General features: G+C 43.8%; 1 protein-coding gene across 6 annotated transcripts in view; it reads left to right on the top strand.

The window, feature by feature from the left end:
* Positions 1-25,754, top strand: part of TANC2 (tetratricopeptide repeat, ankyrin repeat and coiled-coil containing 2) — a 621,767-nt gene that overhangs the window by 532,273 nt on the left and 63,740 nt on the right. For 5 of the 6 annotated variants that reach the window (XM_073582321.1, XM_073582320.1, XM_073582325.1 and 2 more), the window contains one exon: positions 21,187-21,297. The exons of the other annotated variant lie outside the window; for it this stretch is intronic. In XM_073582321.1, the coding sequence (XP_073438422.1) occupies positions 21,187-21,297 (111 nt within the window). The remainder of the gene's footprint in view (positions 1-21,186; positions 21,298-25,754) is intronic. 6 annotated transcript variants of the gene reach the window in all.

The raw sequence follows: 25,754 nt of genomic DNA, 5'->3' as shown, positions 1-25,754 counted from the left end.
GTCTCCCCCCCCTTTTTGGCAATTAGTTGAAAAGGGTAACCCCAACAGTACTGGATCCCGTTATCCTTTAGCACGTTTAGCAGAGGTTTCAGGGCCCGACGAAGCTGCAATGTTCTACGGGACAGGTCCGGTAGCACGATGAGTGGGGTATCATTGTATGATAGAGAACCTTTCTCTCGTATCCCCTTCAGGAGTGCCTCCTTTTCTTTATATAAGTGGACCCTACAAATAACGTCCCTGGGTCTGGTTGGGTCAGCACGTTTTGGTCCCAGGGCCCGATGTATGCAATCGATTTCAACATTCTCTTGTGCTTCTTTTTGCAAGATGTCACCAAAGAGTTTTTGGGCCCACTTTTCCAAATGTGCATGCTCCTCTTCTTCACTAAGACCACGTATGCGCAGGTTATTTCGTCTGTGCCTGTTTTCAGTGTCATCGAGATGAGTAAGGATATCATTTATCTGTGCTGAGTGATCCTGAAGGGTCTGATGATGTGAGCGTATATGCTGATAGAACTGGTCTTGTGTGGCCTCTATATCAGCTATCCGATGACCCACTTGCTGAATCTCTGTTCTGAGAGAACCCATATCTTGTTTATGTGACGCCTCCAGTTTGCGCAGCAGGGCATCCATCTCCTGCTTAGTCGGGATGGCTCTAATGTGCGCTTTCCAGTCCCAGTCTTCCTCTGAGGAGACCGATCTGCCCCCCGGGGAAACAGCATGAGGGGATGATGAGAGCGGTGAGTGCTCTGGGTAGGAGCCTGAATGTCGGGCTCTTTCTGCTGGTCGGGGTGGGGTATTTTCCTGAGCGGTATGTCCTCCCGTGGCACTCCCTTCTCTCCTCTGCTCGGTACCTGCGGCCCCTCTGTTGTCGCGGCCTTCCTTCTCCTGCCGCGTGTGTGAGACGCCAGCCGGCGCCATCTTGGAAGCTGTGTCCCCGGGCTGCTGGCACAGAGATTGTTCCAGGAAACGGATAATTTCTCCTCCCTCTCTATTCAGAGGTGCTGAGGCTGATGACGCTCTCTTCCCCCGCATCATACTGTGTTGTTTGGGGTCAGTTGGATGTCTCTGAGGGGTGATAACGCTGGGTACACTCCGGAGCTCTTTCTCCCTGCTTCCTATCCCGCCATAGGCAAGCCACGCCCTTTTTTTTTTTTAAAATCATTTATACAGACCATCAAAGTATGAAGTGTTTTATGGATGTTTTTTATGTAATTTGCCAGTAAAGCAGTAATGTTTCTACCTAAACCTTTTTACTGTTGTGAGCTCTTTATAATCATTGTCAGAATCTGCAGAAATTGCCTGTAATTTCTTGCTTGGGGCTTATAGATGATCATTTTCTGTCCTTACAGTGCACTTAGCGGTAAATGGATATTAGTCATTTGCGTTCCTATCATATATGATTTGTGTATTTGCTGTGAGGACAATATCCAGCAACTCGTCCTCTTGATAAGAATCCTTAAATTAGAAACAACTGTTGATGCAAACGTTCCCTAGTGTCCCTCACCTGCCCTTAATGTGCCCTAAACCCGTACTTGGAACAACATGTGGACGTTTGAATGAACATTTTATTGGAATTAAAAAATCAATGTTACCACTGCCTATTAGACTTTACTCACAATTCGAGAAGGGGTTGTCCTAGTATTGGACAACCCCTTTAAGGCCAGGATCACATGAGTGTATAACACGGCCAAATGCTATGCAACAAAATATCACATAGCACTCTGACCACTTTTCTACTACGGGGCAGCTCCGATCTGCCATTATTTTCTCTTGCCGATTCGGCAGGATGCTGCTAGTGCATCTGAGAATCGGATTACACACATAACCATACAAGTCTATGGCCACAGCCAGAAATGTTACTCCAGTCAGGAGTATATGTCATATTGTAACTTCAAAATTCACATAAAACTAGTTTTTAAGAAATTGCCTGGCGGGCTTCACCACTCATCTGTCAAGCCTTGGCGTCGCCTGTTTTGGCAAAGTCGGCCAGAACTGGTGTAAAAAAAAAAAAAAAAAAGACCCACAAAAAAGCTTCAAGAGTTCTGCTTAACTTCAGGTTGCAACATTCCAAGGTGTTTTACACCAGAATTCTTATTATCATTAAAGAAATCTGCTCCTGAAATAATCAGTCATTCTCCGAATTCTCAATTCCTGGGTAAAATGTTGTATTCTGTCATGACAGACTTTCCCATTGAGAGAGGAGATGGCAGCTGCTACTGATAAGATTGTGTGCAGAGGGGAGGCGGTGGAGAAGGAGGAGCTCTGTCTCTAGTTCCTTCCCTCCTCATAGAATCTTATGAGCACCAACTGGCATCTCCTATCCCAGGAAAAAAAAAAAGTATTGAGAATGACTGATTAGTCTTGGCAGAAAAAAATGGATTTCTCTTATATGATATATTAAAGTTTATTATTTTGTACTATATGTGCTATTCATTTATAAAATAAAAATGAAAGGATGGTTTACCTTTTAACTGATGGCATCAAACATCAACAACGGCCTCCACCAAACAGAATAAAGGAGCTATTCTTGCAGCAAATGCCTCGTCCCCTAAAGCACACTCTTAAAGGGATCGTTTATAGAGCAGAATGACATAGAAAATATTCATTTAAACATCAGAAGACCCCTTTAGTTGGTTATCTAGACATACGATCCTATAATATCGAATAAGACCAAGATGCATACTTGGTGTTTGCACAGATCACATATATTAGTTCTATTTTTTTCTGGTTTGTATTTAAGCAACATTACAAAAACAGCAAGAAAGTGGTTAATTCTTTTAATTAAAATGACAACTAATATGGATGAAATGAGTTACAATATGGACCAAAGATTGACAATACAGAAATAAAAATGTAAGATATTGTAAAAGTGTAATTTCCCTTTGTTTTTTCAGATGCGATTGAGCCATTGCTGTTTTTTTTTTTTTATTTTAATCGAGTTAATCAGTATGGACCCGAAGTGAGTCAGCCATGTTTAACAGATTGGTTTGTGGCATAATATTCAGTAGAAGCAGTCATCGTGATTGTTCTGTGGTTAGTAGTCCAGTGGGCGGTCTTATCAGTGATTGACAACTAGTTCTTTATGCACTTTTTTAGGGCTCCGTGGATATTCGATTCGATATCGGACCGTAATACACGGATTTACTGTGGGTCTCCCGAGCTTGACAGCCTCGTAGAAATATATAAATCTGTCCCGCTCTGGTCGATAAAGCTAATTAGTGGTCAATAGATGCCACTGATAAGAGACCGCCCACTGGACTTTTGCGCTTTGAGTGGTTAGAGATGTATACATTATTACTAAAATTACAAGTTCTCCTCAGTCTTTTTTTTTACAAACTGATGTATTAGTCTGTTCTCCTCCGCGTTATACCATGCTGCCCACAGACAACCACGCAAATATGACCGATGCCTTAATTGATCAGTTGTGTTTCTGAGATCGGGTTGTTGCCCATGTTGGGATGTTTATGGCTTCTGCCTGGAAATATAATCCATGATATCATTACTTACCTACCAGGATTAGTTTTTCAGATGTCTAATGGCGGCTATATACCCGTAAATGACTTTATAACATTCACACTATGTTAACAGAGGATCCATTCCGGAGTGCTCGCCCCGCTGGACATTTGGAGGTGATGACAATGCCCTTGGCGAACATAAGAGCCTCTTCCCATGGTCTTTTGTAAGTCAACGAGTCCTATAAATAATTGTGGGCTTGACTGGAATGTTCTCCCCCGGACGAGAGAGGTTATGTGGCCGTCCATGGGCTTGATAGGAATGCTGGCCGGCTACTGTGTGTGTGCACGGACCAGCCACATGCATTAATCCAACTTCAATCAAGTGATTATCTGCTCTCATTAGGATCCAGCACGGGTGACATGATGGAGATACAAGGACGCCATCTGTCTGCAATGCGCCCGAATGCCGCACGTGGACTGGCAGCATTTGTTTCTGTAAATTCCTCCATTTCCTTTTGCAAAAATGTCTTTTGTTCCTTCTTTAGCCGATGTTAGATGTTGTGGCCCCTTCATTACTGACATTATAATTGACGTCACATGAAACCGGATGGTGTGGAGCGGGTTACCTTTGGGAGCGGTGTGACCCGTGACCTTGACAATGAACTTGCTCTGAGCTATTCACCTTCCTGCATTCCCATCATCCTCCACCGGCTCTGTGTTGTGCCGCAGGTTGCCACCCTCTGCCCTATAATTAGCCATAAATTCTACCGCTATATTTAACTTTACTTCCATTGATGCTTGGCATTTTTTTTAACAGCGCAAAACAAACTGCTGCGGTGCTAAACAGTGTTTTTTCTTGCCATTTTTTTTGTTGTATTTTGCAAGTTTTTTTTTTTCACGCCCTTTAAAACATGGTGCAGTTTTTTTCCTGTCCTAAAATAAATACCAGTTAAAAAAAAAAATGGTGTAATCTGTAAAAAGATTTCATCATTCAAACTAATTAAAGACATATTTTAGACCTGATGAGGCTGATGGACTCATTGTGAAAACCCATGTCAGAATTGCTAAACAATCCTGATATTAAATGTAGCATTTTCATTCCAATTTTAGGCCCCGTTCAGTATTTGGTTAGTATTTTACATCGGTATGTGTAAACCAAACCCAGGAGAGGGTGATTAATACAGAAGTGGTGACGTGTTTCTATTATACTTTTCCTTTGATTGTTCCACTGCTGTTTCTGTATTACAAATACTGATTTTAAAAAAAAAAGGCCAAATACTCATAGTAAGAACGTGTCTTTAGAGAGAGAGAGCGCTTATGAGCCCAAGTGAATTCAGTCTCCACCCACCCAAAAGACTGTCAGCTGTAGCTTGGTACTGAGCAGTGAGAGATCTCAGCAGCAGCCAGGAGGAGGGACAGTGAGGAGCTGTCAGTAAGAAAAGGTGCGCATAGATTGAGCTACCCTTTCTTAAAGGATTATACAGCCATTCTGACATGGATTTTCAAAGAAAGAACACCAGCTTCATGAGGGCTACGAAATCTCTACTAAGGTATGCAGTTTATGTTGTGAAATCTGTTGATAGATCTGCTTTAAAAAAAAAAAGTGAACATATACGCATTGTATACATCACATATTATGTTTCCTCATAGACAAAGCAACATCTGACTGCAAAAAATGGTATTCTGAACAACACCATGGAAAAGATAAACTTTTATGATGTATTTAAGAAAAAAAAAAAGTATGGTATATGGACATTATGGGTGTGATCTGCTTATCTGTCTGCATTCACTTACACTTCATATTGATCTTGTTCATTTTCACTTCCGTAATTTCCGGATATCGAGGGTGGGAGTATTCACCATTGATTTAAGTATTCCAGTAGGTTGATACCTTTGAAGCTACATATCCAGGGTATTCGAGGATCTCCCCCAATAATGTCCCCAACGACCCATCAGAAGATAGTCGCTTGACAATAGGGTCTTATTCTTTTGTAGGTTAATGAAACCAATGAGTCCTTATTAATTATATGTCCTGCATGTTTAGTGTTGGCCAGATGCGCTTTCATCGCAGTTATAATCATTTTATCTGGAAGGTGAAGAGCAGTCGGAGTAGGAGATCTATCAGTCTGTCTCTACAAATCACAGTTGCTGTCGGCACAATTTTCAGCGATGTTGTTCTCTGCTGTTGCTTTATGTGATCTTGCCGGAGCTCTGTCCCCCTTATAGCCTTTTTGTTTTTTTGTTATGTTTTCCGTTTGATCTTCTTGCCTATATTGCGCTACTGCTTTCTCAGCATTTCTTACACTCACGCGGTTCTCCTAGTGACAGCACATTTGTTCTACAGTATCTCTGAGCCGCCATGGAGTACTTAAGCAAATTGTAGGGAAACATGGGCGTTCTGGAGGTCAGATCCAAGGTTGCCAACTTGACTTTTTTTTTTTTCCTTCTGCATAGCTTATCAAAAAAACTGAAACACAATATTTTATGAAAACCATAATAAATCATCATAAATCATAAATGATCCGTGTCTACAGCCCATTATACTCATAAGGACACATCAGCTGCATTCACTGTAAACTATAAAATGAGGATAATCGCAGCCAAAATAGTTTCTTTAGATTCAGAAAAGTCATAGACACCTTGATTTTTTTTTTTTTTTTTTTTATGGACAGGGCAAAAAAAGTGTCTTATTTTTACGGACTGTCCTGGAATTCCTGGAAGGTTGACAACCTGGCTCAGGTCTGATTATAAACCTGACAAATATTAATGCTATAGTTTATGACGAGGCGGACGGTTCACTAGGACTATATGATGGGATACACCGAATGTCCCTTATAGGAACGCTAAAAGAAAGAGCAAATAATCTGATGATTATCCTTTAGTATATAAGGCTCCCAATTGTAAGTGAGCTATAACAATAATAAATTGCCACTGACTACCAGTGGGTTGGGTAGGCCTAAAAGGGTGTGTCCACTCTGTGACTTGCATCTTTCCTGCCACAGTCCGACTAGAAGTGCCCTGCCTTGCTCATTTCACTTGTATTGAGTAAATCCGAGCACGTCTAGTCAGCATGTGAACACACATAGGCAAATTGTATACTTGCGGTGACATGACTGCACGCTTTCACCAGCACATAAAGTGACTGCAGACTTTTATCAGAAGACTGGACAACTCCTTTCATGTTGAGCTTTGACCTGCACTAGTGGAGTTGGAGGAAATTCTAGAGTTCTGGGTACCGATAGACCTTTTCTTGCCCGTTTGGATCTTTTACGGAAGATCGTTTTAATGGCGGCCTGTGACATCGTAATGTTACTTAGACTGGGATTGGTGTCTGTAAAGAGTTTTCGAGGTCCAAGAATTTGGGTAAAATAAGAGAAGGTGGCAACCTTTATGTTTATCAGTGAGAAGAAATAATTGTGATTGTGAAAATGGTCAAATAGGGTAAGAATGATCTTCATGAGCTATTGGACTTGTTGGAAGCCAGTTTATTTGTGCCAATGAGTTCATTATGATGTTAGTGTGCGGTAGTGTTTGATGAGGACTCTTGCGTTTTCCGTGTCTCTTTGTAGAGGACATTCTGAGATTGTGTATAGATTCCCCTGATCTTGTCTTTGAATTTGGCCTTGATCTTATGAAGACTATTTGACTTGAGAATCGTCTTCCTCTCCCTTTACTCCAATATGATTGTTTATTTCTTACACTGGACAACCCTCCACTTGTGTCGGGCAATAAGCTCTCGGTACGCTGCCATGCACCTCCAGCTGTTTACCTGTTATTGTGTCCCTTGCGGTGTGACCCATGTGTATTCTATCTGATCTCCGGTGACCTCTATAATGTTCCTGCATTACTCGTCATGGCAGCCTTTCCCGGTGACACAAGCAGTTGACATGTTTGTTGTTCTGTCATTCCAAGCTTTATTCTGTACGACAGGGGGAGAGAATTGCAGGGTTTAGTGCCATGCGGATTCTAGCTTTTTAATGAGATGCTATCGTATGGCATCAGAAATCTAAACTAGACTTATTTATTGTCTACAGGTTGGCATTTCTCAAGAGAGGGCATTTGCCATTAAGCTAAAGTTGTTGCCAGCCTGCCCTTTTAAAAGCCGCTACACATATTAGGACATCTGTTGTTTCCCAGCTGAAACTCTTTCCTATTTTCCCGTCCATATGACAGAGTGGTCTTTATACAGTAGCTTGTATCAATGGCCTAAAGGAGGCCAACTGCTTTTCTGCTTTTTCAGAGTAAGGATTGTTTTCTTGAAGAAGTTTCCAGCATTTATAAAAATGTAGTGAACAAGAAGAGGTTTTTTGTTTTTTTATCCAATGCCAACCTATACTCGCCTCCTCAGTCCCCCACCACTTCTCCAGTCCCTGCTGGTCTCTGCTTACTTCCTGCCATACATCTTATACGTGACCGCGGAAACCAATCACTTGCTGTCATTGGCTGCAACAGTCACAAAAATGTCAGGAGAGACTGGCGGGCGCCTCTGGAATGGCAGTTTTGGTGCTGCAGGGTTGTATATGCAGAGCACGTACATACAGAGATATATATGTGTACACAAAGAACATGCATGCACAGAAATGTGTACACAGAGAACATACATATATGTATACACGGAGCACATACACAGAGAGATATGTGTACCTGAAGCACATACACAGAGATATTGTACACAGAGCACATACACAGAGAGATATGTGTACACGGAGCACATACACAGAGAGATATGTGTATACGGAGCACATACACAGAGAGATGTGTATACAGAGCACATACACAGAGAGATATGTATACACGGAACACATACAGAGATATGTGTACACGGAACACATACAGAGATATGTGTACACGGATCACATACGTACAGAGATATATGTGTACATGGAGCACATACGTACAGAGATATGAGTACAAGGAGCACATACGTACAGTGATATATGTGTACACGGAGCACATGCATACAGAGATAAATGTGTACACGAAGCACATACATACAGAGATATATGTGTACACGGAGCACACGTACAGAGATATATGTGTACACGGAGCACATACACAGAGAGATGTGTATACAGAGCACATACACAGAGAGATGTGTATACAGAGCACATACACAGAGAGATATGTATACACGGAACACATACAGAGATATGTGTACACGGATCACATACGTACAGAGATATATGTGTACATGGAGCACATACGTACAGAGATATGAGTACAAGGAGCACATACGTACAGTGATATATGTGTACACGGAGCACATGCATACAGAGATAAATGTGTACACGAAGCACATACATACAGAGATATATGTGTACACGGAGCACATGCATACAGAGATATATGTGTACACGGAGCACACGTACAGAGATATATGTGTACACGGAGCACACGTACAGAGATATGAGTACAAGGAGCACATGTACAGTGATATATGTGTACATGTAGTACATACATACAGAGATAAATGTGTACACGGAGCACATACATACAGAGATATATGTGTACACGGAGCACATACGTACAGAGATATGAGTACAAGGAGCACATACGTACAGTGATATATGTGTACACGTAGTACATACATACAGAGATAAATGTGTACATGGAGCACATACAGAGATATATGTGTACACGGAGCACATGCATACAAAGATATATGTGTACACGGAGCACATACATAGATATATGTGTACACGGAGCACATACATACAGAGATTTGTAAACACAGAGCATATCCACTCACTGACTGTGGAAGAATTACTATTGTCACCTCTTCTTCAGATTTTCTAGACTCTGGCAGGGTAGCAAACCTGACAAAAAAACAGTGATGACGCCAAAGATCCTGAAACACTCTCAACATCCGAAACTGCACTGATTAATATAGAACTGCTATTATCAATTTAGTTTCTGCTGCAAATGCAATGGAACCCTAAGGGGGTGAGGGCCCAGGACAATTGCTTAGTTTGTGCCCCAACCCTTTAATGTTGGATATTGAGTACTGTACAGATATTTGTACTATTAAATCCATTTCATGTTGGATTCATGAATACAGCCAAACACAGTGCTTGAGGGTATGTCGGATACCTCTTGTATTTTGAAATGCACATAATGTTAACGGTTGAAAGCAATTAGCACCAGAATAGCCAATTTCTCCCTTTGCCAATGTGCATATACAGGCAGCAGGAGGCGCCTGTGCTTCCATATTGATGATGCCATCCCGCTGTCATTACCTGATCATCTTCACTCAGGTTTTGAAGTGTGTTACAGAAGACTCTTCTCAATAAGAGGGGTTTTCCTCTAGCCCATCAGGATTCATGGTAACCGCGGTTGAGGAAAATGACATAATGTTAGCTGAATGCATTTTACATTTGTAAGTACAATAAAAATAGCTTAATACTCGTCTAGTGGACTGGAAAACAACTTTAATTAGTCAATTACCTGTTGGAGAATTCCATTAAAGCTTTCATGTTGGGAGTAGCAGAGCTGTGCTGACAGCTATGCCTAGATATTTTCGATAAAAGCACTCGTGAACGCTGCGGACTTCTGAAGCAGCCACGATGATTGGAGCCCACAGATGCAGGTTGTCCGTAATGAAGATTATCAAATAATTCATATCTAAGGCTGTGTTCCCATTTTTTGGGGGGAGTTTTTCTTTCTTAATCGCATTTTGAAAACTTTTTTTTCCCCTGAAGCATTTTTTGTAGCCTTTAAATTTAACAGTATCCTTATTTGGAGACGTTTCCTCCCGGATCTGTTTCAGTGACGTGACTTGCACTTTTTTTTTCCCCACCACTTTTTAAAACCTTTTCTGGAAAAACAAGCTCAAACATCTCTTCAAAAAGCAAGGTGCGTTTGCTATAGAATTGAATAGGAAAAGTTTTCCAAGCTTTTTAAAAACCCTACAGACTGGGCAATTTTCTATTTTTTGTTTGTGCTTTGGTCTTTTTTCCCCTTTTTTTTCCCAAGGACTGTAACTTTATTTTTTCCTCAATGTAGCCATATGAGGTTGTACTTTTTGTGTGACTCCATTCCCTTCCCCATTTTACGATGCAATTGGAAAACCAGAAAAAAATTCTAAATACTAGAAAATTGCAAAAAAAAAAAGCATAATTCCTCACTTGTGTTTTTGGGTTTTGTTTTTATACAGTTAAAATCATGCAGCTATCTCATTCTCCAAATCGGTATAACCAAACATGCATAGTTTTTTTTTAAGTTTGTGGGGTTTTTTTTTTAAGTAATGACAAAAATTTGGAAATTCGTAAAATAAATAAAATGTTTTTTGTCTCCATTTTTCAGACCCGTAATGTTTTCATTTTTTCGGTCTATGGAGGTGTGCGAGGGCTTGTTTTTTTTGCTTGGTGAGATTGTATCTACCTCTAATGGCATCAATAAAAACAATGTGTTGATTGCTTTTTTTTTTTGCACTATTGCAGTGGCTGAAAAACCACAATTTCGGCATTTTGATTTTATTACAGTATTTGATTATTGGGTTAATCAATTTTATTTTTTATAGATCAGACTTTTGTGGATGTGGGGATACCACGTGTGTTTTTTTTATTCCTATACGTTTCACGCTCTTATATATTTTACAGAATTTTTTTATAATTTAATTATTTTCAGAATTTTTGTTTTATTTTTACTGTATTTTGTAGTCCCCTTAGGGATCTTGAACCTTATACTATATTCAGAATTGTTGTAAAAATCATGGTCTCCTATGAACGCCATCCTCAGGTCTTCATAGGGGAACCATCACGACAGGCACAGGAGTCCTCATCACACCCCTGACAGTCATGGTACCCTATTGGCACCCTGAGTTGACGTTGCGAAGTGGTAGTGGGCGCGCAGAACGGCATTATCCCCCGGACCATGTTCTGTGGATACCTATGTCAAAGATCATTTTTGCTAAAAGGGTCCCTCAACATTAAAGCTCATCACAGAGACACCCATCAAAGACGACCGGCCACTTGAAATCAATTTGTGATTTTTTTAGCTGGTGTAACTCCCATTATTCTTCTGAATCTGGCATTGTTTTTCTTTGGTTCCTGTACCTCACCCTTCCTAATAAATGGACCTCTCATGTATATAAATGTAATCTTGTTTACCAAGTTGGCGTGATCCTTAAGAAGTCCACAGAAATGAGTTGGGAAGTCCACCCACTTGGCCAACAAGGCTAAATTTACATGCATGGAATGCAGAGGCGCAGGAACAAAATAAAAACATCGCCAGATTCAGAAAAACAGCGGCATATACACCAGGTAAAAAAAAACAACAACCTATGTATGGTCACTGGTCAGTCTTTAAGTGTAGACAGAGTCCTTTCTGCTCTCTCCTATGTCTCTCTCTCTTACAGATGGGAGTACCCACCTAACAGCCCACATTGGAATGCATGCGCCTTCTCTTTTATTTTTTCCTTATAGTGAATATATAGTTTATTAATACAGTCTTTTATTGTAACCTCTAAGGGTAAGTGCACACGTAGTTTTTAGGTTGTGCGGATTTTGATGAAAAATCCGCAGGTAAAGGTTTATCTGCGGATCAGCCTGCGGTTTTGCCCTGCGGTTTCACACCTCATCATGGATAGGTGCGAAATCCGCACAAAGAATTGACATGCTGCGGATTGTAACCCGCAGCAAAACCGCACGGAAAAATCTGCAGCATGTGCACAGCGTTTTTTTATTTCCATAGGAAATAAAGGTACTGTACAGCGCAGCAGAATCCGCAGCGTGTGCACATACCCTAAAGCTCTTAAGATTGAAGAAATGGCTGGAAATCTTCACCCGCCTTTCAACTGCTCAGAAATGCAAGCTAGGCAGTGGCAAAACTCAACTTTTTCTTTGCACTATACATACAATTTGCATTTACTATTAATTGTTTTTCAACTCCTAAACTGTCAGACCGCTGCGATAATTGCGGTAATATGATTTCACATAAATTAATGAATCGGTCATTGCATTAATATACATGTCTGGCGTAGTTCTCCTTCGCTTTCCTTTCTCATCACCCTCCTTGTATTCTCAGGGCTAAGACTCAAGAAATGATTGAGGTTTCTCGTTAGCAAGGAGGCTTCAGCAATGCACAGCCAGAATCAAATAGCAATTTTCCATGGCTGTAGGTATCTTATGATTGTCATGGTTATAAATCCCAATGAGTGACAACTCATTTTGACACCAGCCACAAGGTATAATAGCCGTAGTCACATGTAGAGAAGAAGATATGCCCTATACCAGCACTAAAATCTATCTTTACTTTGATTAATGCGGAAAGGGAAAACTCCTGATATTGTACACTTCCAGCTATGTATATTTATAGACAGAGATAGAATATGGAAAGAATAAGAGAGATAAGGATAGAAGGATGGAAACCTGTAGATAGAGCGAACTCTAATGTGCCTGATCGAGGCAGAACTATCATCATCAGCCCCTGAAGTTCACGATTATTAGATAACTAGATGGTGGCCCGATTCTATCGCATCGGGTATTCTAGAGTCTCTGTTAAAATAAAAAATAGTGATATATTCACCTCCCGACGGCCCCCCCGTACTCTTTCTCCTCTCAACACGCTCCCGGCATCTTCCGGTCCCAGTAATGCTTAGCGCGAAACACCGCTGATGAAGTCGCACTCTTGCGAGAGTGACATCATCTCCGGCCCTTCTCGCTAAGCATTACTGGGACCGGAAGATGCCGGGAGCGCAGTGAGAGGAGGGACTGAGTCTGGGGGCCGTCAAAAGGTGAGTATATAACGATTTTTTATTTTAACAGAGACTCTAGAATACCCGATGCGGTAGAATCGGGCCACCATCTAGCGTATTATACTCCTGTTACACCCGGAGCCGCTGTCACTGTTCTGCTGTTACCTAATGTATTGTACTCCAGTTAATTCCAGAGCTGCAGTCACTGTTCTGCTTTTACCTAATGTATTGTAGTCCAGTTACACCCAGAGCTGCAGTCACCGTTCTGCTCTTACCTAATGTATTATACTCCTGTTACAGCCAGAGCTGCAGTCACTGTTCAGATCTTACCAAATGTATTGTACTCAAGTTACACCCAGAGCTGCAGTCACTGTTCTGCTGTTACCTAATGTATTGTACTCCAGTTACACCCAGAGCTGCTGTCACTGTTCTGCTGTTATCTAATGTATTGTACTCCAGTTAATCCCAGAGCTGCAGTCACTGTTCTGCTTTTGCCTAATGTATTGTAGTCCAGTTACACCCAGAGCTGCAGTCACTCTTCTGCTGTTACCTAATGTATTGTACTCCAGTTACACCCAGATCTGCAGTCACTGTTCTGCTGTTACCTAATGTATTGTACTCCAGTTACACCCAGATCTGCAGTCACTGTTCTGCTGTTACCTAATGTACTCCTGTTACACCCAGAGCTGCAGTTACTGTTCTGCTGTTACCTAATGTAGTGTACTCCAGTTACACCCAGATCTGCAGTCACTGTTCTGCTGTTATGTAATGTATTGTACTCCAGTTACTCCCAGAACTGCATTCACTTTTCTGCTGTCACCTAATGTATTGTACGCAAGTTACACCCAGAGCTGCAGTCACTGTTCTGCTGTTACCTAATGTATTGTGCTCCAGAATATGTACAGGACTGTGCCTGTGTGATGAGCAATGCAGCAGTGATGCCTTTAACGGCTGTAATGTGCCTGTACAATAAGCAATGCGGCCGTGTTGCCACGACGACTAAGCAACTGTCGCTGATTGGTCGCGGCCTAACTGCCGCGACCAGTCAGCGAGGTGGGATTTACATTACAGACAGACAGAATTAGACAATTATATAGTAGATTGGATAAAGATTAATTTAGTTACACCATGCCTTATTTCCCACCAGTTCCTAAAGTACAGGCTTTGCTCACGAGTGGAGCTAATTGTCACGTCTGCGGATACCTGCTGGTGTAAATGCATGAGCCCTTTCAGTTAGAGATGAGCGGATCGATCAGCGGATGATCGAGTTTGAGTCTTATTTCCTCATTTACTGTGAATTCAAACATTTTGAGATTTGATTTGTTATTCACCCAAAAAAGAAAAGGAAAACTTACCAGGCACCATTTCTCACATTGCTGAAGCAATAGAGAGCAGGTTAACGTCATTTTGTGTGGCCGCATTGGCCTCCCCATAATGCCCCGCAGTTATGACCTCTAGCTGGTTATCATACATTGTATAGTGGTGGTCAATACTTGGGCAATCATTGATCAGCAGGTCCCAATAGAGCACAGTTTGAACGGCAAAGTCATTTTCCATCTCCAGAGTCACTGGGAAAATCTCTCTCCTCTTAGTGTAAGGTCAGCGGAGTCTTCTCTATACTGTAGTGTAAACTCTTATGTCAGCGGAGTTCTCTCTCCATACTGTAGTGTAAACTTATTGTCAGCGGAGTTGTCTCTCTCTATACTGTAGTGTAAACTCTTATGGTCAATGGAGTTGTCTCTCTCTATACTGTAGTGTAAACTCTTATGGTCAGCGGAGTTGTCTCTGTCTATGCTGTAGGGTAAACTCTTATGGTCAGTGGTGTCATCTCTCCCTCTCTCTCTTTACTGTAGTGTAAGCTCTTATGGTCTGCATGGTTGTCTCTCATTTTCTCTCTCTCTCTCGTAATTAGTGTAAAATTGTCTGTTACCCCAAATCATCTGTTGGGTATGGAGGTGGACTTTGCGGAGAGGGCATCATGCCTGTGTAGGCTGCGTGTAGCCGGCGGTAAGGACTGGCCAGGACCATAAGTTCCACAGTTCAATAAAGGAGACCATCGTACAAACATTAGAGATAACTTGAGAAGAAGAAAGTTCGTTCGGCACACCAGCATAAATGAAAAAAAACTTTATTAGGCTAATATGCCATATTAAAATGCAAAAAACACCTGACGCGTTTCCGGTGCACAAAGGCACCCTTAGTCATAGGTTACTAAGGGTGCCTTTGTGCACCAGAAACGCGTCAGGTGTTTTTTGCATTTTAATATGGCATATTAGCCTAATAAAGTTTTTTTTCATTTATGCCGGTGTGCCGAACGAACTTTCTTCTTCTTGTGGATATCTGCTGTGCTCACCAGCGAATTCGTGCACCCACCTGTGGATTAATGAACTCAGCCCAAAGTGGTTTTCATTTGGATGCGATGCAAGCTCCCAGTCCTCCCTCTCCGGCACTAGAGATAACTTGGTAAAGGTTATGTACACAGGAGAGCGGGGTACAAAGTTATAGTCATTTCTTCTAAAAGCATGCAGCATTCTCTTTCACATAGTATCCTTCCTCTGTAGTCTACTACAGGTCCGGAGAAGCACAAGGTTTCGCTCTATTTCGCCACAACCCAAGTTCAACACCACAGTCCTGATCAGTCTGTACTCACTTACCACTCCCGCGTCCTATTTCTTACGCTGCTAGCACCCTGTATCTACCACTCGGGACTCCCACAAGTCCCATAAAGCTCAGTCCTGTTTAGGCAGATTACCTCCAGCATTGCGTTGGCCCGACGTCCTATCCATGGAATCCTTCGAAAGGCCACTATGACTAGTCAGACACTTCTCAGTATCTTGCTATCTCTGCATTTAAGTCTCTTTTTACTGTAGATAACCCCACGGCAACACTGCTCCCTTCACTCTCCAAACAGTATGTAACTACATAAAGCAGTTACTTGACCTAACACCAAGCCCTTCCCACTATGGGCTAATCTCAAACATTAACTATATTACCCTATCGTCACTACCCACATTATAGACATCTGCTTATCCCTATACTACTTATCTCATACACTATGTCCTACGCTATACACCCTTTACTTTCCATCACATATAACACTGTATGTTACCATATTACAATATTTATGCAAAAGGCTCAAGACATAATATATATTACACAATACACATGACATGATTGGTGTCTTATGGGGTAGGAACACCTCAGCAAAGTCCACCACGCTTTAAAGCCCCCTTCACACATAGCGAGATCGCTAGCGATATCGCTAAGGCCTGTTTCACACTTACGTTTTTTGTGTCAGTAGTCATCCGCCAAAAAGGCTTAGAACGGATCCGTAGCAGTGGAAACACCAACGGGAGCCACCGGACCATTGGTGCACTAGGATCCGACGATGAGGGAAAGTTAAAGGAACCGCGCTGAAATAAAAATACCACCGATGTCGCGGGAAGAGGCCGGGCTATCGCGGGAATGTCCGCCGCGAAGAAGAGGGCGGGCTATCGTGGGAAGAGGGCGTGCTATCACGGGAAGAGGCCGGGCTATCGCGGGAATGTCTGTGAAGAAGAGGGCGGGTTATCGCGGGAAGAGGTCGTGCTATCGTTGGAATGTCAGCGGCAAATGGTCGTCATGAAGATGTCGGGTCACCACAATGTCATTTGGGATATTGGCAGTCACGCGGTGAGGAGAGAGAGAGTTTTGTCCAGCTATGCGCGCCGCGGGAAATTTTAAGGCCACGCCCTAGCCACACCCATTTTAGTAGTCACGCCCATATCCATGCCCCAACCGCACCCATTTAGCACTGCTGATCACACTGTTTCATAAACAATAATTATAAACAGAAAAAAAATGGAGTGCTGTATGGAGCGCTGATGCCCCGCTGCCGATTCTCTGTCCTCCTGCGGAGTCCCGAACGATTACCTCCTCCTGAGGTGACATGCTATAAGCTGACCGCTGGAAATGAGGTCAGCAGTCATTTCCAGCAGTCAGCTTACAGCACGTCATTTCCGGTGGAACGTGATGTGCGGCGCAGAGCACAGTCAGTGGTGTAGCAACTGTTTGTGGTGCCTGGAGCGGTCAAAAAATTTGCCGCCCCTTTGGTCCTTGATAATCCGGAAGCATCCGATGAGCCCACACTACACTCAAAGATCTAATTTTTAGTCTGCTACTATCTCTGCTGTTATTATTTCTAAATTTCTAGACTTTCATCTTCTTGCAGTTCTCTATATATCTCTATATATATCTCGTATATGTATGTATTAGCTTGATGACCCTACTGAACCTCCACCACTGCCCTGCCGAGAGCCGCACCATAAAACAGTGTAAGGAGACCCACGTGTCCTCCCCCTGCACAGACCCACAGTACACCCCCTACAGAGCGCTTATGTTCTCCCCTTGCACAGCCCCCCATGTCCTCCCCTGCACAGCCCCCCATGTCCTCCCCTACACAGCCTCCCCATGTACCCCCCCTGCACAGCCCCCCATGTCCCTCCTACAGAGCCCCCATGTTCTCCCATACACAGCCCCCCATGTCCTCCCCTGCACAGCCCCCCATGTCCTCTGCACAGCACCATGTCCTCTCCCTACAGAGCCCCCCCATGTCCTCTCCCTACAGAGCCCCCCATGTCCTCCCCTGCACAGCCTCCCCATGTCCTCTCCCTACAGAGCCCCCCATGTCCTCTCCCTACAGGACCCCCCCATGTCCTCCCCTGCACAGACCCCTGTGTCCTCCCCTGCGCAGCCTCGCCATGGCCACCTATCTGCACAGCCCCCCAATTCCCAGTATCCCTCCTCCCACCCTCACCTGCCGGTTGCCGGCGCTCCGTTCAGCAGCGGCGTGCTCTCCCCGGCCTCCTCCAGCTGCTCCCGGCCGGACCACGACACCCTGTTGGCCACATGCTCCGTGCTGTGCGCCCACTCCGCTCGCTGTTTGGGCATGTGACAGCCGGAGCCTCGGCAGATCCCACGGTCATGTGACTGTCAATCTACAGCGCTGCAGCGGGGTCATACCAGGAGCGCGCGACCAAGGCATGACGGGTAATGTGTTACCTTAACAACACGGCTGCTTGGGGCCTTTCCTAAAAGCAGCTGAGGAACTGTCATGCTGCTGCGCCGCCCCCACACACGTGCCGTCTGGGGCGGCCCGCCCCCCCCCACGCTACGCCACTGAGCACAGTGCTGTATTTTGCTGGCATACACCGGCCACCGTGATTGCGGGATAGATAGCTTCCCGGCCGGGACGGCGGGATAAGGCCCCGAAATCGGGACTGTCCCGCGTGAATCGGGAGGGTTGGGCCCTATGTTTAAACTGTTACAAAAGCAAATTGGGAGACAGAAAATTTAAGGCAAAACCACAAGTAATGCACACCCCTTAGCTTCTATTGCCTCCGCATAACTCTCGCCCTTGTCTGTCGGTTGCCTGACAGGAACTATCTAACCAGTGTCGGACTGAAGTACCTTGGCCCACCAGAGAAAATTATTCTTGTGGCCCACTATGTAGCTGCACAGAAATAAATACAAGACCACCAATTGTGTGGTAAAACGCGCTAATATCAGGGTGTAATATAAGGTAGTACACATCTTAATTATGTAGCAGAGGTTGAGGTAGAATCCTAGAGGGGTAGCTCCCTCATAGAATATAATTGAGCCCCCCCCCCATAAAATATAATGCAGCCCCCTCTCATAGAATATAATGCAGCACCCCACTAAATATAATGCAACACAGTCCCCACCATAGAATATAATGTAGCACCCTCATAGGGTATGATGCAGCCCTCCTCATATAGTATAATGCAGCCCCACCACAGAATATAATTCAGCCCCCCCATAGAGTATACTGTAGCTCCCTCATGCTGCCCCTATCATATAGTATGATGTAGCCCCCCAGAATATAATGTAGTGTCCCGAGAATAATGAAGTCCCCCCACAGAATTTAATGTAGCCCCCTCATAAAGTATAATGCCAGCCCCCTTTCCACCCCATAATTGTCCTTATCACCACCTCCATCATTGCTTTCTTCCCCACCACCCCATCACTGTCCATTCCACCACCTCAATCATTGCCTCCTCCTCCACCACCATCATTGGCCATTTCATCACGTCCCTCATTACCTCCATCATTGCCTTCCTCACCACCATCATTGCCTCACACCACTACCATCATTGCCCATCACCTCCATCATTGCCTCACACCACTACCATCATTGTCCATCACCTCCATCATTGCCTCCCCCCACCGCCATCATTGCCCATCACCTCCATTATTGCCTCTCCCCACCACCATCATTGCCCATCACCTCCATCATTGCCTCCCCCCACCATCATTGCCTATCACCTCCATCATTGCCTCCCCCACCATCATTTCCATCACTTCCATAATTGCCTCCTCCCACCTCCATCATTACCTCCCCCACCATCATTGTCCATCACTTCCATCATTGCCTCCTCCCACCTCCATCATTGCATCCCCCCACCATCATTGCCCATCACCTCCATCATTGCCTCCTCCCACCTCCATCATTGCGTCCCCCCACCATCATTGTCCATCACCTCCATCATTGCCTCCCCCCCACCATCATTGTTCATCACTTTCATCATTGCCTCCTCCCACCTCCATCATTGCGTCCCCCCACCATCATTGCCTCCCCCCGCCACTATCATTGTCCTTCCACACCAGCCCCCTCTCTCTCTCACACACACACACACACACACACACAAAGCACCGCATCACTCTCTCACGCTCATACACAAAGCACCGCACCACATACACACACAAAGCACCACACACAAAGCACCGCACCACATACACAGGCACATAGCACTGTTCACCTCCCCGCAGCAGCAGCACATCCCGGCAGCCTCTTCATCGCCGGCAACTTTCTATGTGAGACAGCATGCTGGATGATGACGTCATCCAGCTGAGCTGTCTTAGAAAGGAAGTGCCAGGCAGGAAGCAGGATGCTGCGCTGTGTGTCTGTGTGCCTGCGTGTGTGTGTGTGTGGTGCGGTGCTTTGTGTGTGTGGTGGTGGGGCTTTACATGCAGGCAGTGTTCGCTGCAGCCTGTGGCTAACGCTGCCCGCTATTAAAGAGAAATGGTATTCACGCCTCTCCACGCCCATAGGGGCTTGGGGAAGAGTGAATATTCATTTCACTTTAGCAGCGAGGATAGGATCCTGTCTCCAGCTGCTGCTACGCTGGCACAAGGCGGGCCCCCTTGACTCAGGGGCCCCATAGCCACTGGCTGGGGGGCCCCTGGAGCAGTGGGGGCCCTAGGCAGCTGCTGGCTGTGACATTTTCTGGTGCTTTAATAATTATTCCATCACCTGTGCAGTACTAAGGGAATCCTAAAAGCATGACATGTTTGGAGACCCTGAGGACTGCAGATTGCGAAACACTGGACCAGATCCTTGGGGTGTCACCATATTATAAGGGTGACCATATATTCACAGAAACTGTTGCAGCTGTTGTTTAGCACTTTTGCGAATCTTTTATTTTTACGCTTTGTTCTGTCCGTATCTCTCTAATTTATGCCAAAATATCTCCAGAAGGAAAATATTAATTTGCTGCGTGTACCTAAATCTGTTCGTCTCATCTCCTTCTCTAGAGGGATATAGTGACACAGCAGTCCGGCTCATGACACCTTTTCTGATATATTTTCTTTGAAACAGGCCTAATTAACAGTTTCTCTTGATGTCTGTACAATTAGACAATTGCGATTCCTGCATCACAGGGACGGGAGGGGGTCGTTCTTCCTTCTGCTACGCACCCCTGGATAAGAATGCAGGGCTGACAATGTTATTTTTTCCAGTACACAAAAGAAGGGGAAAAATTAGGGGTAACTTGATCCTGGTTGGACACTGCTTGCATGCTGTTAACGGTTTCCATCTGCCGGCTATTCTAGTAACTCAGAGCATTTTCTTTTCTTTCCCCTCTGTGTTATGTCTTCTCTCTTCCGTTCTTCTACTTCTCTTCTATGTCATCCTCTATTCCATGAATCTCTATTTCCTACCATCCCTCCTATCTATACCCATCAATCTCTACATCCACAGCTCCACTGAGGAAAGCAAAGTTTGTGGAGAGCCCCAGAATTCCGGAATCTGAATTGGGATCTCCAACTCTTGGCTCATCCCAAAAACTGGACGCTGATGCATACCTGTTGGGTAAGTGAGATCCCATCCACGTGGATTTCCACAGATTCTGATATAACAGTACAACTATTTTCAGTATGATAAGAATACGCCACACAGGACTGATTCTCTGCAGATTTTTGGCTATGGAAATGCTGCTGCTTCTGCAGCGTCAATTTACCATGCAGATCTATTATGCAGAGCGCAGATGAGATTTTGTTCAATCTCATCCACTTTGCGAATTATCTACCTGCATCTATGGGGGCAATATCCAAAGCATATTAAAATACCAGCAGAGTATTTGCCACCTGGTAACTCTTAGAAAAAGAAATGCTACTTATTGTGGGTTACTGATCAGACTTTTACATGCTCCCAGTAATCTTAATCTTGCAGGATGCTGAGCTTCTATATGATGGATATATGTACATGAGTGACATGACGTCTTGTTATCGGTGGATTCCCCCCCCCCCCACATGTAGGTTCTGTTCACATTTAGCCTTTCTATTATTTGTGAAGTGTTATTCCAGTCTCGTACATTTATGGCATAGCCACACTATATGAGTTCCACCGATGGGACCTGTTTCTTTCTCGCAATCAGGGCCCTGATGCGCGCTGCCAACACGCAGTGAATGGTAATTCCTGTTCACTTACATGAGAATATCGACCATCTCTCCACTGTTGGTGTTGCATGATGATCGAAGCCACATAAACAATAGATTGATAGTATGTCATGTGGATATGTCATATACAGTCCCTTGCGAAAGTATTCGGCTCCCTGGAACTTTTCAACCTTTTCCCACATATCATGCTTCAAATATAATGATAGCAAATGTACATTTTTGGTGAAGAATCAACAACAAGTGGGACACAATTGTGAAGTTGAACGAAATTTATTGGTTAATTTAAATTTTTGTGGAAATTCAAAAACTGAAAAGTGGGGCGTGCAATGTTATTCGGCCCCTTTAACGTAATACTTTGTTGCGCCACCTTTTGCTACTATTACAGCTGCAAGTCGCTTGGGGTATGTCTCTATCAGTTTTGTACATCGAGAGACTGAAATTCTTGCCCATTCTTCCTTGGCAAACAGCTCGAGCTCAGTGAGGTTGGATGGAGATCGTTTGTGAACAGCAGTTTTCAGCTCTTTCCACAGATTCTCGATTGGGTTCAGGTCTGGACTTTGACTTAGCCATTCTAACACCTGGGTACGTTTTTGTGAACCATTCCACTGTAGATTTGGCTTCATGTTTGGGATCATTGTCTTGTTGGAAGACAAATCTCCGTCCCAGTCTCAGGTCTTTTGCAGTCTCCAACAAGTTTTCTTCAAGAATGGTCCTGTATTTGGCTCCATCCATCTTCCCATCAGTTTTAGCAATCTTCCCTGTCCCTGCTGAAGAAAAGCAGGCCCAAACCATGATGCTGCTACCACCAGGTTTGACAGTAGGAATGGTGTGTTCAGGGTGATGAGCTGTGTTGCCTATACGCCAAAATTATCGTTTGGCATTGTTGCCAAAAAGTTAAATTTTGGTTTCATCTGACCAGAGCACCTCTTTCACATGTTTGGTGTGTCTCCCAGGTGACTTGTTGCAAACTTTAAATGACACTTTTCATGGATATCTTTGAGAAATGGCTTTCTTCTTGCCACTCTTCCATAAAGGCCAGATTTGTGCAGTGTGCGACTGATTGTTGTACTATGGACAGACTGTCCCACCTCAGCTGGAGATCTCTACAGTTCATCCAGAGTGATCATGGGCCTCTTGGCTGCATCTCTGATCAGTCTTCTCCTTGTTTGAGGTGAAAGTTTAGAGGGACGGCCGGGTCTTGGTAGATTTGCAGTGGTATGATACTCCTTCCATTTCAATATGATCGCTTGCACAGTGCTCCTTGGGATGTTTAAAGTTTTGAAAATCATTTTGTATCCAAATCTGGCTTTAAACTTCTCCACAACAGTATCATAGACCTGCCTGTTGTGTTCCTTGGGCTTCATGCTGCTGTCTGTGTTTCAAACAGAACCCTGAGACTATCACAGAGCAGGTGCATTTATACGGAGACTTGATTACACACAGGTGGATTATATTTATCATCATTAGTCATTTAGGACAACATTGGATCATTCAGAGATCCACAATGAACTTCTGGAGTGAGATTGCTGCACCTGCAAGTAAAGAGGCCGAATCATATTGCACGCCCCACTTTTCAGTTTTTGCATTCCCACAAAAATTTAAAATAACCAATAAATTTCGTTCAACTTCACAATTGTGTCCCACTTGATTCTTCACCAAAAATTTACATTTGGTATCTTTACGTTTGAAGCATACAAACGTTTGAATATGCAAGGCATTGTATGTACATTATTGGAATAACTCTTTTAAGGCAAAGAGTTGCACGGTCTGCAACTATTATTCTTGACACCAAAAAATACCTGTTCACTGATGGACCCTAATAAACTCAAATGTATCAAAATGGATCCAGCAGAGTTGTAATGGCTCAATTATGGAACAAAAAAATTGGAACTGGAACCTAAGATCTTCATTACGTGTAATTTACATTACAAAGCTTTTTAGGGAATAAATGAATGGGGCAATGTACGTGTGCAGTGGATCAGTAGCAGCTTCTTCCTCATCATCCCTGTCCTTTCTTCCCCGTTATCCTCTTTCCGTCACTTCCTGCATATTCGGAGCACGCACCTCAGACTACACACTGGATAGTTTTCCACCATGAAGGGTAATGATGCCACAAGAGAGCGGATAGATTAATATTGGGGTCAGAGGTGGGACAGCAGGCAAGAGAACATCACGTTGTTCTCTAGATAACTTTTATACTCCCCGAAAGGGCAAGAGAGAGAAAGCAATAAAATATTCTGTTTATGTGATGCATTGAATTACGATCGATGTCTACAAACTGCATGAAAGCAAAAGCAGAAACACTGCAGACACATATGATATTGGCACAGCCCTGTCATTACAAAGGCAGTATTCTTTGGACGTACATATGTCCAATCTGTTGTACATATGTGTTAACGCTTATACAGTATTGTGGGTGATCAACCTTTCAGATATAGAAGTCGGACTAAGACGGGTATTTATGCACAGATATATCATACAGGCTGTTCATCTTACTTATCTTCTATGAAAATTGTCCTATTCCTTAAGGCCCCGTTACATTTAACGATGCACCAGCGATCCCGACAACGATACGACCCGGTCAGGATCGCTAGTGCATCGCTAAGTGGTCGCTAGTGAGCTGCCAAACAGGCAGATCTCACTAGCGATGTAGCGACGCAGCAGCGGTCGTTACTTACCTGTCAGACGCGGCGATCCTGACGTCCTCCCGCCCGTGTCCACGCGTCGCTCGTCGGTGCCAGCAGGAAGCCCAAGCAGGAAGTGGCCGACGAGAAACGGCCCAGGACGTTCTCACGTGATCAGCGATAACCAGCGGGGGAGCCGGTCGGAGGTAAGTATTGCACATAGCAATATCGCTAGCAATATCGCTGCTGCGTCACAAAATCGGTGTCGCTTTAGCGATATCGCTAGTGATATTACTTAGTGTGACGGGGCCTTTACACCGGAGTTGTCTCTTTCCGATGCTGTCCACACGTCGCTACTTTTTGGTGATTTACAGACAGATCTTTAAGCGTGTCAGATTGTAATCGGATCACTACACCACTTATATTCATCAATTTGGAATGATAACACTTTACTAGGACAGACATTGGACAGGGCTCTTTTAGTGTATTGGGCCATTCTGACAGTCCGATGGACGCTATTAAATGACCTCCGATCAGCTATAACCGCGTTGTCTGGTGCTCATTTACCGGTTTGTTTGCATAGGCCGAACTGTGATGGCGAAAGAACAATCGCTGATTCAATTGCCTTGTCCCCAAATATAGTACATGTTATTAGCAGCACATCCCCATTGCTGCAAATCCTTTAATTTTTATGCTTGCCTTAAAATCATCCCGCCAAATGAACGATTGCTTGGCGCGTTCATCAGGCGATGGCTGCCAGTTTAGATGGGCAAATAGTCAGAAGCAAGAGTTCGAGATGTGAAATGCCAGCCTGTCACCATGTAATTTTATTACCACTGTTCCACTGAATATTCTTTTTTTTTAAGACTCTTGCCCATCAAAATTTTTATCCTCTTAATATATTGCAGTCATCATATTATGTAGCACTGTGTTCTTACTATTGCTCATTTTACCTTTCTACCCAGCTAATTCTTCTCTTTTCTCTGCTCTATGTAGAAACAGGAAGTATCTTATTCTTGCTTTTATCATCACCCTTCAACTCCTGACCCAGCTGCTCCCTCCTCCCCCTGCTAGGGACATTTGCAGTGACTCATGAGTCATGCAGGGAAAATTGACCTCCAGTTTCTACATAGAGCTTAGAAGGATTCAGCTAGTCAGTTTTTATTCATGAGATGTCATAGACCTAATGGAAAAGAGAAGAATTAACTAGGTAGAAAGGAAAAATGAGCAATTGCAAGTGCACAGT

The sequence above is a fragment of the Dendrobates tinctorius genome, unplaced genomic scaffold (assembly GCF_039654945.1).
Source record: "Dendrobates tinctorius isolate UK_male_01 unplaced genomic scaffold, ASM3965494v1 ptg000071l, whole genome shotgun sequence".
NCBI lineage: Eukaryota > Metazoa > Chordata > Amphibia > Anura > Dendrobatidae > Dendrobates > Dendrobates tinctorius.
Note: the sequence above shows the minus strand (reverse complement) of the source record. Positions and strands in the feature narration are given on the sequence as shown.